The 13,838-nt window shown below is 43.0% G+C and overlaps 1 protein-coding gene across 1 annotated transcript; it reads left to right on the top strand.

The window, feature by feature from the left end:
- The first annotated feature begins 568 nt into the window (after positions 1 to 568).
- hpxa (hemopexin a) lies at positions 569 to 13,366 on the top strand. Its single transcript, XM_079563676.1, has 10 exons — positions 569 to 716; positions 1,779 to 1,967; positions 3,057 to 3,181; positions 6,647 to 6,804; positions 6,881 to 7,034; positions 9,121 to 9,333; positions 9,422 to 9,517; positions 9,607 to 9,737; positions 11,577 to 11,727; positions 13,007 to 13,366. The coding sequence occupies exons 1-10, from the start codon at positions 664 to 666 to the stop codon at positions 13,234 to 13,236; spliced, it is 1,500 nt and encodes a 499-aa protein (XP_079419802.1). The 5' UTR covers positions 569 to 663; the 3' UTR covers positions 13,237 to 13,366.
- Positions 13,367 to 13,838: the final 472 nt, after the last annotated feature.

Genomic DNA, 13,838 nt, shown 5'->3' with positions numbered 1-13,838 from the left:
CTCTCTGGCGGGCCAACAGAATTTTTTCGGCGGGCCAAATTTGGTCTGCGGGCCCCACTTTGGCCCCCCTGATCTAGCCCCTTTAAGAAATGAAACATGTACACATATTTTGAGTTATGTTGTATTGAGTCATGTAAATGGCCTCTTCAAGGTTATGCCTTCAGGCAGGAGACTGCGGAATCCACGGGTCAGGTCCAGTCGACTGAGGAGCAGTTTCGTACACAGGGCCATCGGGCTGAACTCCCTGCCCTCCCTCCCAACCCTCTCCCCCTCCCCCCTCCCCCCGCTCCACAATCAAGGACGAGAGATTCACATGGTTTGACAAATAAACCATCTTGAATCTTGAATGTTAAGTGTGACTTGCTGCTGTGTAAATCCTGACTCAGAACTCGCAGATTTGTTGTAAACTCGTGTCAAAACCCAACGGCCAACACTCTTCACAAAGCAATATCAGACTGGGCAGCAGAGGGAGGGGAGAGTTCAGCCTCCTCATTCTTGGCAAACCGCCCGTGTCCGCAGTGAGTTCCATCAGACGTCTGAGGCGGCGTTTTTGCGAACGGCCCCTCCCACTTTGGCCCCGGATCGCCTCGTCCCGAGCGAATAAAAGCCCATCCACAGACGGGACGGTGCCCTGCTCCGCTCCTCCAGGCTCATCCCCATCAGATGACCATGAAGCTGCTGCTGTGCCTCTGCCTCTGCCTGGCCCTCGCGCTGGGGTAAGTACCCACTACTGCGTACTCACGTGAAGTATTTCTACACGAAAGGATCTCAGAGCACTCAACAGAAACTAGTGACTCCAATCAGGGGCAATTTACTGATTTAGAAAACTTTTATTCAACTTTCAAAACAATTCACTTTAGTTCTACACTGCAAAAAGTGGATTCTACGCAAGTAAAAAATGTCTTACTTTAAGAAATGAGTTCTTATGTTTTCCCTAAAAAGTAATAATGTCTCACTGAGCAAATTTTATTTCAGGAAATCAAATCTAGCCATTTCTTGTTCAGATATATTTGCTAAAAACATGCAAAACTTTTTGAATCTTCTTCAGTTTTAGACAAAGAATATTTTTCTTATTTTAAGAAAAACTCAGATCAACAACTCTTAATGTAAGAACTGATTCTCACAGAGAGATAAAACATTCCATTCTTTAAAGTGGGCGGCTCGGTGGCACAGCGGTTAGAGCCTCAGCTTCACAGCTCGAAGGTCCCGGGTTCGATTCCCACCAGGACGGGGCCTTTCTGTGTGGAGCATGTTCTCCCCGTGTCTGCCACTAAAAACATGTACAATAGGTGAATCCTCCAGCAGGTGATTCTGACCGTCAGCCTGGTCCACATCATGGAGGCGGGTCTCCGGGCGCGGCAACACTTTCCTTAAATATTAGTATTTATTAAGAACATTTTACTTAAATCTAAGCATTTAAGTAAAATGCCCACAATTTTTCACTAAATAAAAATGTTTTCCTTAAATGATTCCATTTTCTGAGGACATTTTGCTTAATTCTAGCTGATATTCTAGATATAAGAATTCTTAGCAAGACAAAAATGCTGACCCCATTGGCAGAATTTTTTCCTTAAAACCAGACAAAACGTCTTATTTTAAGATTTTTGTCCATGTTTTTCGGAGGGCACTTTTTGCAGTGCATGATTGAGAGTGCTCATGGGGGACGGCGAGCACTGCCCCGACCAGATAAATAAATCGACTGAGATAAGACGCCACAGAGACACACAAAGAGGTCGTACGATTCTTCAAGTGCCTTAATGTACATGTTTTGTTTCCAGTGACAAACCTAATGACAAAGGCGACGACCAAGGCCTTGGACAAGGACACGGGCGCAAACCCGAGCACCCTCCGGCTCGCGGGCACGAAGAGGGGCACAGCCGTGGGCGCGGGCACGACAAGCACGACCACGACCACAAGCGCCACGACAACGGTAAAGAGCGGACGATCAATACGTGGAAACCAGAGCCGTGGGAAGATATGTTAGTTAGGGGGCGCTGAGGGACGAAATGTACCCCCAAAATACTTTTTCTGTGCATAAATCCTGTTTATGAACCTCTTAACTCCCGCCTGAACCGAGAGCGTTTTCTCCAGTTCAGCTTTACCCAAATCCTGTAGGCCAGTGTAACGCCTCATTTGAAAGACCTACAAAACTAAATGGATCTTTTTCCTCATGTCAGATTTTTTTTGTCCTTTTTTATTATTTTTTTGTAAATTGTTTGTAATTTTTTTGTCAATTTTTGTAATTTTTTTGTAATTTTTTTGTAAATTTTGTGTCACTTTTTTGTCAATTTTTTGTCCATTTTTGTAATTTTTTTGTAATTTTTTTGTAATTTTTTTGTAATTTTTTTGTCACTTTTTCGTCAAATTATTCTCACTTTTTTTGTCAATTTTTTGTCCTTTTTATTATTTTTTTGTAAATTGTTTGTACATTTTTTGTCCATTTTTGTAATTTTTTTTAATTTAAAAAAAAAAAAAAGGTCACTTTTTTTGTCAATTTTCGTCAATTTTTGTCATTTTTTTGTAATTTTTTTGTCACTTTTTTGTTCATTTTTGTCATTTTTTTGTAAATTTTGTGTCACTTTTTTGTCCATTTTTGTCATTTTTTTGTTATTTTTTTGTAATTTTTTTGTCACTTTTTCGTCAAATTATTCGCATTTTTTTGTCAAATTCTTGTCAATTTTTCTTCCTTTTTTTCGTAATTTTTCGTCAAATTTTTCTCTCTTTTTTGTCATTTTTTTGTCACTTTTTCGTCAATGTTTTCTCACTTTTCTCACATTTCCATCATTGTTTTCGTCTCAGTTTTGTTGCTATTTTCACACCTTTTTTCCAGAAGCTTTTGGATTGGGGTAAAGCCAAACTGGAGAAAATGTGCTCGGGTCAGGTGGGAGTTAAGGGGTCAATATTGCCTGCAGTTCACAAACTATCCACCAGGGGGTGCTGCAGCGCCCTCAGCACCCTGGGTTCCCACGGCCTTGGTGAAAACTGTCATTTTTCCCCGCACTTAGAACGGGGAGCTTAAATCGTACTTGTATATGATATTTGAAGGAAAGTCAAAGATGTTTCAGACTATTTTATCTTTGGTTTTACTTTCTGTTCTGTGCAGTCGACTACGACCGGTGCCACGACCTGGAGACCGACGCCGCCACAGTGAGCGAGGAGGGAGTGCCGCTCTTCTTCAAGAGTCAGTATCCAACACGAGATCACAAAGCACAGACTCTCTGTGACCCCGGCCTGTCAGGTCCAATCAGGAGGGAGGGGGAGGAGCTTGGTCATTCACTTTGGACAACTCTGCTCCTGCTCTCCTTATTTTCCAAATTCGGGGTTGGTTTCTGGTCCAAGAGGGGAGGAATTTATTAGTTTCCACACTGAGATTTGTTCATACCTGAGCTTAGACGAGTTGATGCGTAACTGTCTGGTCTTTGTGCGTGCGCTCAGTCTCCCAGCAAAGGTATAGCTCCAAACGGGGGTGACGTTAGAAGCTACCAAGCTGTTTTCCTTATTTAAATACAGTTAAGATACAAATCTAGTTACGCAAAATTAAACATGTGGATTTTGTGAGCGGATTAAAAAAGGGACTGTATTGTAAGTAAGGATTAAACAACGAGGAGCCGTGCATTCGACGGTTATAATGCACGACGCGGAGTCAAGAACACCACGACGCGCAGCGAAGTGCATTATAACGTCTAATGCGGCTCCTCGTTGTTTAATCCGCTTATACCAGGGTCCCACAAACCTAACATTTATAATAAGTATTTCTTTCATTTACTAAACTCACGAAATCTGCCAGACTACGGGACTATTTTGTGTGTGTTATTAGCCGGTCACTGAAGGCTGGTCTCAGAGCGAGTCATTCTCCGCAGCTATTACGAGGATCTCAGTCAGGCTCAACGACACAACATCAGCACAGAATCACAACACAACAGGACTAACCCGGAAACACTTTTCCCTGGAAGGAAACACCGATATGCGGCACTCGTGGGCAGGAGTTATTTACCTTTTACAACGTTTAACCTGAAGCTAAAGCTAGCTAGCTCAACCAGCTCAACTGTTTATGGAAACAGCTGCGGTGGAGTCGCTCACACCTGGGCCCCCCCAACTCAAACTTTTATGTTTGACTTTACTAATCCAGACAAATATGTTTAAATGCAGGATCATTTTATGTAGCCTACGTCTGAAAATGATGAATAGCCTTAACCGTTTCCAATAGAAATGTAAAGCTCATATGTTATTAACAGTAGCTAACCTAGCTGCTCACTCTCCTCTACAAACATTTAGCAAACACTAAATCCATCTCATACGTTCCTGTCAGTCACTAATTACGCCTTTATCTGGCTCAGCTGTGTCATGTGTTGCTATGGCGACGCCACAGTGGAGTGATATCCCAGTGATTTAACTACCGGACTACGTGTGCGGTTATACCAAAATAATGCACCAGCCAATCAGAATCCAGTATTCACCCAGACCATGGTATAAGGCGTAATAATACCTTAGGTGCACTTCGACGTCTGCGCAGCAAAGTCTCCACACTTTGCAGACTTACAGACTATCACTTTAAGTACAGTGCTTAAGTTAATTATCTCTGTAATCCACGAGGAACATGATTTGTACTTTCTGTTCAAACCAACCCTAATCACGTTACAACCGGCCCCAGCCAAGGGGCCGCTTTCAGCTAAATGTTCCGGTCATATTTTTTGTCATTTCTAAGAAGTGACCTTACGTATCAAATAATAAAAGTGCCTGTATAGACCATAGACTGTAAAAAATAATGGACGTCTCCTCCTCACTCCTCCCCGTTTACCATAATGACCACGGTCGAGGGGTAATTCATGGAGGATTTACAGACTCCCCCTCCCCAGCTCTGACGAAGCATGTTCCTAAAAAGGGCATAAGGGCGGGATCTTCACCGTAGACTCCGCCCTTGCGTGACGTGTAGCTCGCGCTGCTCCAATGCTAACAGTCCGACCCTCATTAAGAACAAGATTTCAAAAATTCTTCTTACGAAAACCAGCCTGGTTTCATATATTTTTTAAACCAGGCTTTAAAGTTGTTTTTAAGGTGTCTCAACTCCAATGCTTTTCAATGGGGGACTCGTGGCGATATGGAGGTACTACAGCAATGGCGGCTTCCAGTGTTGTGGTCATAAAGCAGAGCAGCCACACTGCAAAAAGTGTTTAACTAGATCAGTATAAACATCTCAATTTGAGCATAATAATCAAAATCTTAGTTGTTCTGACTAGTTAAGAAGTTGTTGGGCATTTGTCCTGGATTATTTCACTTGTTCTGAGATGTTTCTGACTCGTTTCGATACATTTCCTCCTTATTTCAGGTCATTTTCTTTGCCAATGGGGTAAGAACATTGGTCTTATCTCATTGGCAATTTTACTTTCTTATTTCAAGCGAGATTTACCCGAGAACTGGTGTGACATGTCCTCAAACAAGTAAAGTAAACTTGGTCCGATCAGGAAAAGTGTCTAAATGAGGGAAAACCGCTCAAAACAAGATACATTTCCTCAATTCAAGTCATTTAAGACAATGCTTGATATTTTTTGTAGTGCAGAGCCCATTGGTATAGACAACACACACACCTCGACATCCTCCACAACACCTAGAGCAGGTGCACGTGGCATGGGAAGCAAGGCCGTGGGAACCCAGGGTGCTGAGGGCGCCGCAGCACCCCCTGGTGGATAGTTTGTGAACTGCAGGCAATATCAACCCCTTAACTCCCACCTGAACCGAGCACATTTTCTCCAGCTTTACCCCAATCCAAAAGCTTCTGGAAAAAAGGTGTGAAAATAGCACCAAAACTGAGACGAAAACAAGGATGAAAATGTGAAAAAAGTGAGAAAACATTGACGAAAAAGTGACAAAAAATGTACGAAAAATTGAGAAAAAATGGACGAAAAAGTGACAAAAAATTTACAAAAAAATGTCAAAAATTTGACAAAAAAGAGAGAAAAAATTGGCGAAAAATTGCAAAAAAAAGGAGGAAAAATTGACAAGAATTTGACAAAAAAATGCGAATAATTTGACGAAAAAGTGACAAAAAATTTACAAAAAAATGACACAAATTTACAAAAATTTGACAACAAAAAAAGTGATGAAACAAAATCTGATGTGTGGAAAAAGATCCATTTAGTTTTCTAGGTCTTTCAAATGAGGCGTTACACTGGCCTACAGGATTTAGGTAAAGCTGAACTGGAGAAAATGCTCTCGGTTCAGGCGGGAGTTAAGAGGTTAAGAAACAGGATTTATGGACAGAAAAAGTATTTTGGGGGTAAATTTTGTCCCTCAGCGCCCCCTAACTAAAACATCTTCCCACGGCTCTGATGGGAAGTCTGGGCATCTCTGCTCAGACCGCTGCCTCCGCGACACGGCCCTGATGAAGCAGAAGAAAATGGATCTGAAATAAAAGCACAAATGCTAATTTTATGACAACCAAGCCCCTCTGATTGTGGAGAGACAAGCACCAGCACAGAAGACACTGTAAAGACTATACTGAGGGGTTAAAATGTGCCTGACTGAGCAAAGCTGATGTGATTTTTTGGATTCACCACATCAACTTTGTCCCTAATCAGTAAAACTCAGACACTGTTGTGAGTCCGAGTCGTGCGTTTGTGTAACTGTAAGGCTGTATCTTCTCCATCAGGGGACCACCTGTTCAAGGGTTTCCACGGCGACTCCGAACTGGCCAACGAGACGTTCCCGGAGCTGGACGACCACCATTCCCTCGACCACGTGGACGCGGCGCTCTTCATGCACCACGAGGACGACCCCGCCCTCCACAACCACTTCTTCTTCTTCCTGGTTTGTCCCCCGGTCGTGACGTTCAAAGCGAGCGCCTCACAGACAGACACGTTTAATTCTGTTTGTCCCGTCGCAGAACGAGAAGGTGTTCAGCTACTACCAGAGCAAAGTGGTGGAAGGCTACCCCAAGGACATCTCTGAGGTGTTCCCCGGGATCCCCGACCACCTGGAGGCGGCCGTGGAGTGCCCGAAGACCGACTGTGGAGAAGACTCGGTCATTTTCTTCAAAGGTTTGTCGTTTTTTTGGTTCTTTTCTGGAGTATTTCTTTTCTGACCTGGTTTAGATGTGATTTATAATAGTCCTACACTGCAAAAAGTAATTTACTAGATTAGCTTAGATGTCTCAATTTAGCGCATTATAATCCAAATTTTAGTTGTTTTATCTCGTTAAGATGTAGTTGTAGATTATTTCACTTGTTCTGAGATGTTTCTGACTCGTTTCAATACATTTCGCCTTCATTTGAAGTAGGTTTCTCTGCCAATGGGGTAAGAAAATTAGTCTTGTCCCATTGGCAGTGTTACTTATTGATTTCAAGTGAGATTTACCATAGAACCATCTGAAATGTCATCAAACTAGCAAAATAATCTTGGTCAGATCAGGAAAAAAGGTCTAGATGAGTGAAAACCGCTCAAAATAAGAAATATTTCCTCAATTCAAGTCCTTTAAGCAGTTCAGTTTTCAGTTTATTCGGTCAAAATTATGACAAAAGATTAACATTCAGTTAAGTAAACTTCTTCATAACATAACATACAAAATGACCGAAAAGGTATAGGCTGAAGCTAATCCTTATTTTGCCTACCCTTGTCTTTTTAAACTTACAGCATGTGTTTTTGTTAACTTTCCAACATAACATCAGACATTCAAAACGATTTTATTATATATATACATATATATATATGTATATATATACACATACACACATACATACACATGACAGTCTTAACAGACTAGAGAATTAAGGTATTTTTCAAGTATAATACTTTTATACATTCTCTTTAGGTGGAAGAGAGAGGGACATGATTTGAGATCCTCTGTACAGTTATTCCAGAGATCGACCCCTTTAATAGAAACACAAAATCTCATGGTGTTTGTTTGAAATGTTTCCTTTACAAACATTTCAAACAAAGCCAATGCTGGATATTCACTTTTTGTAGTGTGGTCCTGATTAAAGCTGAGTTTAGTCCTTTCCTAGTCCTGGTCTTGGTTTAGTTCAGCGGTGGAGTTAGAGGGAGTTGGACTGGATCCAGAATGGCAGAAAACTCAAACCTTGTTTAAGCATGTGTAAAAAAATATAGCATAATATAACATAATAATAAGTTACACAGTTTTACAGTTGACAAGAGCGAAAATGTTCAAAGTTGCAAAGTCGATGAGTGATTTTATAGCAGGAGTTGGAAAAGAGCATTCACTTCGATCACGAGGCCGGTCGATAAAAATCCCATTCATGTTATGTATCAATGTGTCTGATGAGCTATGAGCTAACAACTGACCTTCGAGTGGATATTTTACAAGAAAGAAAACACAAAATACTTGAAAATATGGTGGAAGGATTTTTATCCTATTTATTATCATACGGCTCTTCACAACGTAAGTAGAAGCTCCGTTGATTTGAATGGGATTTCCCAACGTTCTACAGGTCATTATTTTCTGATAAAGGACGTCTGAGAAAAATAATTTCCGCTGCCAATGGCAACAGAGTTGGTGCTTTCATATCACTCCGCACGTACGTAGTAGCAACACTATCTGTCCCGTCACTGAGAGAGAAGTCGGGGAATCGCTCGTGAAGTTAGCGTGAGTCTGACTTTCAACTTACCCAGAGATTCACCACCATTCCTCCAACTGCACCTTCAGCTAAGTAGCTAGGCTAGCTGCTAGCCTTGCTGCTTCTAGCCTAGCAAAACGTTGCCGAGCAACGCGCAAACTTTTGTGAACTATTTGTCGCGGAAGTCATTAAATAAACCTTTCGACCTTCATAAAAGTGTACGAAGTTTATGTTGTGTGTGTTCAGTTGCAAATGGCCGTATAATAAGCGGGATCATGTATAAAACGCTGGTCATTATTGGGAAAATAAGCACCTCGACGTGAAGCGGAGGGGTCCGGTTCGCCCTGACCAGCGTTCTATACATTATCCCTTACTTAATGACACTAAAACAAAGACTATAATGTCTGGGGGTTTTTTTTGCAGGGTTTTTTTTGTCCATGTGGTAGAAGCTCCACAAAGCAAATGAAATAGCATAACATTTGCTCGAACACATTCATTAAAAGTAAAAGCCTGGCTTTGATAAAACGAGGCCCCCCGTCCTGTTCCCCCGCAGGACACGACATCTACCACTACCACATGAAGACCAAGACCGCGGACAAGAAGCATTTCGAGACCATGCCCAACTGCACGTCCGCCTTCCACTTCCTGGAGAACTACTACTGCTTCCACGGGCACCAGTTCTCCAAGTTCGACCCCAAAACCGGAGAGGTGCACGGCAAGTACCCCAGAGAGGCCCGCGGGTTCTTCCACAGGTGCGCCAAGTTCGGTAAGACCCTAACCCCCCCCTCACCCTGAACCTCTGATTGTTTCCCCCTGTGTGCGACTGAGATGAACGATGTGTTTTGTTTTCGGAGGCGATGACGACGACCACGTGGAGAGGGAGAAGTGCAGCCGTGTTCACCTGGACGCCGTGACCTCGGACCACGCGGGGAACGTGTACGCCTTCAGAAGTGAGTGGAGGCTCTGATCTCTGCCGGGTTCAGGGTTGTTGTTGAAGAAGTCGCTGCTTTTTAAAAACGGGGCGTTACGCTTGTTTCAGGTCACCACTACATCCACAAAGACGACGGCAGCGACAACATCACGGTGGAAGCCATCGACGGCGCCTTCAAGGAGATGCACAGCGACCTGGACGCGGTCTTCTCCTACGACGACCACCTCTACATGATCAAGGCATGGGCCCACACTCACCACAGATATGCCCACGCTCAACACAGCTAAGAGAGGCCCACACTAACTACAGAGAGGCCCACACTCACCACAGCTCAGAGAGGCCCACACTAACTACAGAGAGGCCCACACTTACCACAGCTCAGAGAGGCCCACACTCACTATTCACCTTATTCCAGAGCCTCGCGTGGTCGCCGCCATGAATTGTGCCCGCCCCTTTTCTCCTATGTGTTAACATGGGACTGGAGAAGCCCACGTAAAATCAGTCACTACAGGAAAACAAAGCCGTTTTCAGGCCCCACAGAGAAACGCTGCAGTGTCGACATGTCGGTGCAAATGAACATCGGACATTTTACACAAATCAATCGACTAAACATCAGATTTGAGAATATTTCCCCTCGTTCTCCGTTAAAATGAACGGGCTTCGCGCTCGACCGGAAGTGTCTGGACAACGAGGCGCCGAGACAACGCAAAAAGTGGCAAAAGTGGGCGGGGCAGAATAAGGTGAATAGCTCAGAGAGGCCCACACTCACTACAGGTCAGAGATGCCTGGAATAGTATTTTAAAAAATCAATCAATCAATCAATCAAAACTTTATTTATAAAGCGCTTTTCATACAAGGTTGTAACACAAAGTGCTTTACAGATTAAAAGCAGTTCCCGCCCACCCAACCACCCACTCTTCCAAACAGACAACAACACTGCTCACCCCACCCCCCTCCCCATTTTGCACCATTTACTTAAATCATGAGATATTTTCTGTATCTCAACATTGTCTTTTAGGTTTTAAAATGGTGGGTGAGGGTAACAGAGGGTAACAGAGGGTAACAGAGGGTAACAGAGGGGTAACAGAAATGACAGACGAGGGGCCAGGTCTGGTCATGATTTCAGAATCAGAATAGGCTTTATTGTATTTATTTAGCTATGAGGAAAACATTAAATGAATCAGTAATACAGTGTAGACATTGTTACTGTTATAGCTGGAAAGTATCCAATAGGGCACATTTCCAGCATCCATCACTCTGAGGGGACAATGTGTTGCTAATCATGTTAAAGGCTGATTAGAAAACCCTTGTGCAGTCAAAGGAACAGGCCACCGTTTTTCCATACTGAGATATGTTCTTACCTGAGCTTTGACGAGTTCTTTAGGACCTGTCTGATCTTCAGTCACGTAAACACAGCGCAGACGGCGTTAGCATTTAGCCTCTCCCTCTCTCCTCTATAGCTCCAAAACAGGTCAAGATAGAAGCTGTGCGGACGCCAAACTACTCCTGGTATTATTACGCCTTACAATATAGTCCCCCCTTTTATCCGCTTAGAAAATCCACATTGTTTAATTGTGTGTAATTATACTTTGTAGTGTTACACTTCACGTAACCATATTTAAATAGGGAAAACGTGGAAGAGCTTGGTAGCTTCTATCTTGACCTGTTTTGGAGCTATAGAGGAGAGAGGGAGAGGCTAAATGCTAACGCCGTCTGCGCTGTGTTTACGTGACTGAAGATCAGACAGGTCCTAAAGAACTCGTCACAGCTCAGGTAAGAACATATCTCAGTGTGGAAAAACGGTGGCCTGTTCCTTTAAGTTAGCCCTGAAAACTATTGATTAGAGAAGCTATGAAACTGGCTTTCCTTTAAGCTCGATGAGTATCTGGAGCATCAACATTTGTGTGTTTGATTATGAGATTTCATGGAAAATTGTCTGGGTGACCCCAAACTGTTGAACCACTGCTCCCTGCAGAGGGCGCCCTGAGCCAATTGAAATGTATGCCCTCTTTAAACATGACATGGACAGACAACAGAAACCCCGTCCCTGAACAGTGTTTGTCCCGATCCCTGCGCAGGACGACAACGTGCACGTGTACAAAGTCGGGGAGCCCCACACTCACCTGGACGGTTACCCCAAGACGCTGAAGGAGGAGCTGGGCGTGGAGGGACACGTGGACGCCACCATGGTCTGCGACGACCACCCCCACGTCGCACACATCATCCAAGGTAAACAAACGGACTCACAGACTTTTTTACTGGAATTCTATCTCTGTCGACTGGACGTTCAGGTCGTCAGCTGGTCTTGTTCTTGGGGCGCGTGTTGTCCACAAACTCCAGCATCCCCAGATCAGAACAGTGAGCTACATCCTGGTGGTGACATGTTATTTATGGTATTTGTAAAGCCAGACTAACAACTAACCATATAAATGTCTGTGTCCATAGAGTCATGTTTGGAATATAACTGACCTGCATCACATGATCACATTTTGAAGGACTATTTTCTAGCAGATCACTCTGCTGCCGCGTAGCTTATACAACCACGAAGCTGATGCTGCTCAAATATGTATATGGTTAGTCTGGTGTTATAAGTGATTTGCCTCAGGTGCTCTGTGGAGCGGGTCACACTGTTTTTAATGCAGGCTAGCTGATACCATAGACATGCACTAGCCTTGCACTAGCCTAGCGCCACGAAACTCTTCAAATATAAGAACTGCATGAATTACAAAAAAAATATCTCCAGAAATCAGCAACACTCTGGATAACGAGGAAATGAGGCCCTATGTCAAAAATTCTGAAATATCCCATAACCCCTTAACTCCCACCTGAACCGAGCACATTTTCTCCAGTTTGGCTTCACCCCAGTCCAAAAGCTAGTGTGAAAAAAAGTGAGAAAAGTTTGACAAAAAATTGAGGAAAAATTGGCAAAAATGTCACAAAAATGACAAAAAAGTGAGGAAAAAAAAGACCAAAAATTGATTAAAAAAAAAATTGACAAAAAAATGACAAAAAAATTGACCAAAAAATTGGTTAAAAAATTGACAAAAAAATGACAAAAAAATGACCAAAAAAATGACAAAAAATGACAGATAAATGACAAAAAGGTGACAAAAAGGTGACAAAAAATGACAAAATAATAACAAAAAAATTGACCAAAAAATGACAAAAATCAGACGAAAAAATGACGAAAATGTGACAAGAAATGACAAAAAAGTGACAAAAAATGACAATAAAGTTACAAAAATGAGTTGAACACCCAACAAAAAAATGATGGAAAAAAAATCTGATGACGTGAGGAAAAAGATCCTCTCAGTTCAGGCGGGAGTTAAGAGGTTAAATAATAAAGTCGTAAAACCTCACACACTCACACTCACACACTCACACACTCACACTCACACACTCACACACTCACACTCACACACTCACACACTCACACACTCACTCACACACTCACACACTCACACACTCACACACTCACACCCTCACACTCCCCCCTTTTTCCTTCCAGGCAATAAGATGTTCGACGTGGACATGAAGGCCACCCCGCGGGAGCCCGCCAACGAGCGCCCGCTGCCGCTCTTCAAGCACGTGGACGCGGCCATGTGCGGGCCCAAGGGCATCACCGTGGTGGTGGGGAACCACTTCTACCACTTCGACAGCGTCATGACCCTGGTGGCCGCCCGAGCCCTGCCCGAGCAACACCGCATCTCCTCCGAGCTGTTCGGCTGCGACCACTAAAGACGGACCACGACCACGCCGCGCTAGTCCAGAGAGCGTCTAGACCTCTTTCAGTCCTTTCTATTTCACCATGTTGCTGTGTGATACCTAAATTATATCAAAGAATTGACTAAAGGGAAAAATTCTACACCGATTCCCCTTAAACAATGCATTAAAAACGGAATATTTCAAGTTGGGTGGAAATTGTGAAAAAACGAAAAGGCGCTGTTTTACTTTTCAGACTGCGGACCTTTTCATTCTTCTCAATCCTCGTTTTCTGGGGTTTATACGTTTCTAAAAGTGCTAAATTCCATCTCTTGCTCAGACGCAGAAAGGTGCAGCCTCTTTATAAAAGGGAATACTTGTTTTTAATGGGAAAAATATAATAATTTGAACATGTCCAGTATCAGACTTCAACATAAACACACGGGAGTAATAGTTCGGGAGGATGTTTTGTGAACCCATTGTCTGAGTAAAACCAGAGGCCGATGATATATTGCGAATATACTGTGTTAAATGTTAGTTTTCTTACCTCAAGTCTGTTCTCTGTAGACGCCGTGAAGCAGGAGGGGTTTTCTGATGTAGTGTGCGCACGTCCATAGAGCTGTGTTGTAAAAATAAAG

Source organism: Gobius niger (genome assembly GCF_951799975.1).
Source record: "Gobius niger genome assembly, chromosome: 9".
NCBI lineage: Eukaryota > Metazoa > Chordata > Actinopteri > Gobiiformes > Gobiidae > Gobius > Gobius niger.
The sequence above is the reverse complement of the archived record's forward strand: the minus strand, read 5'-3'. Positions and strand labels throughout refer to the sequence as shown.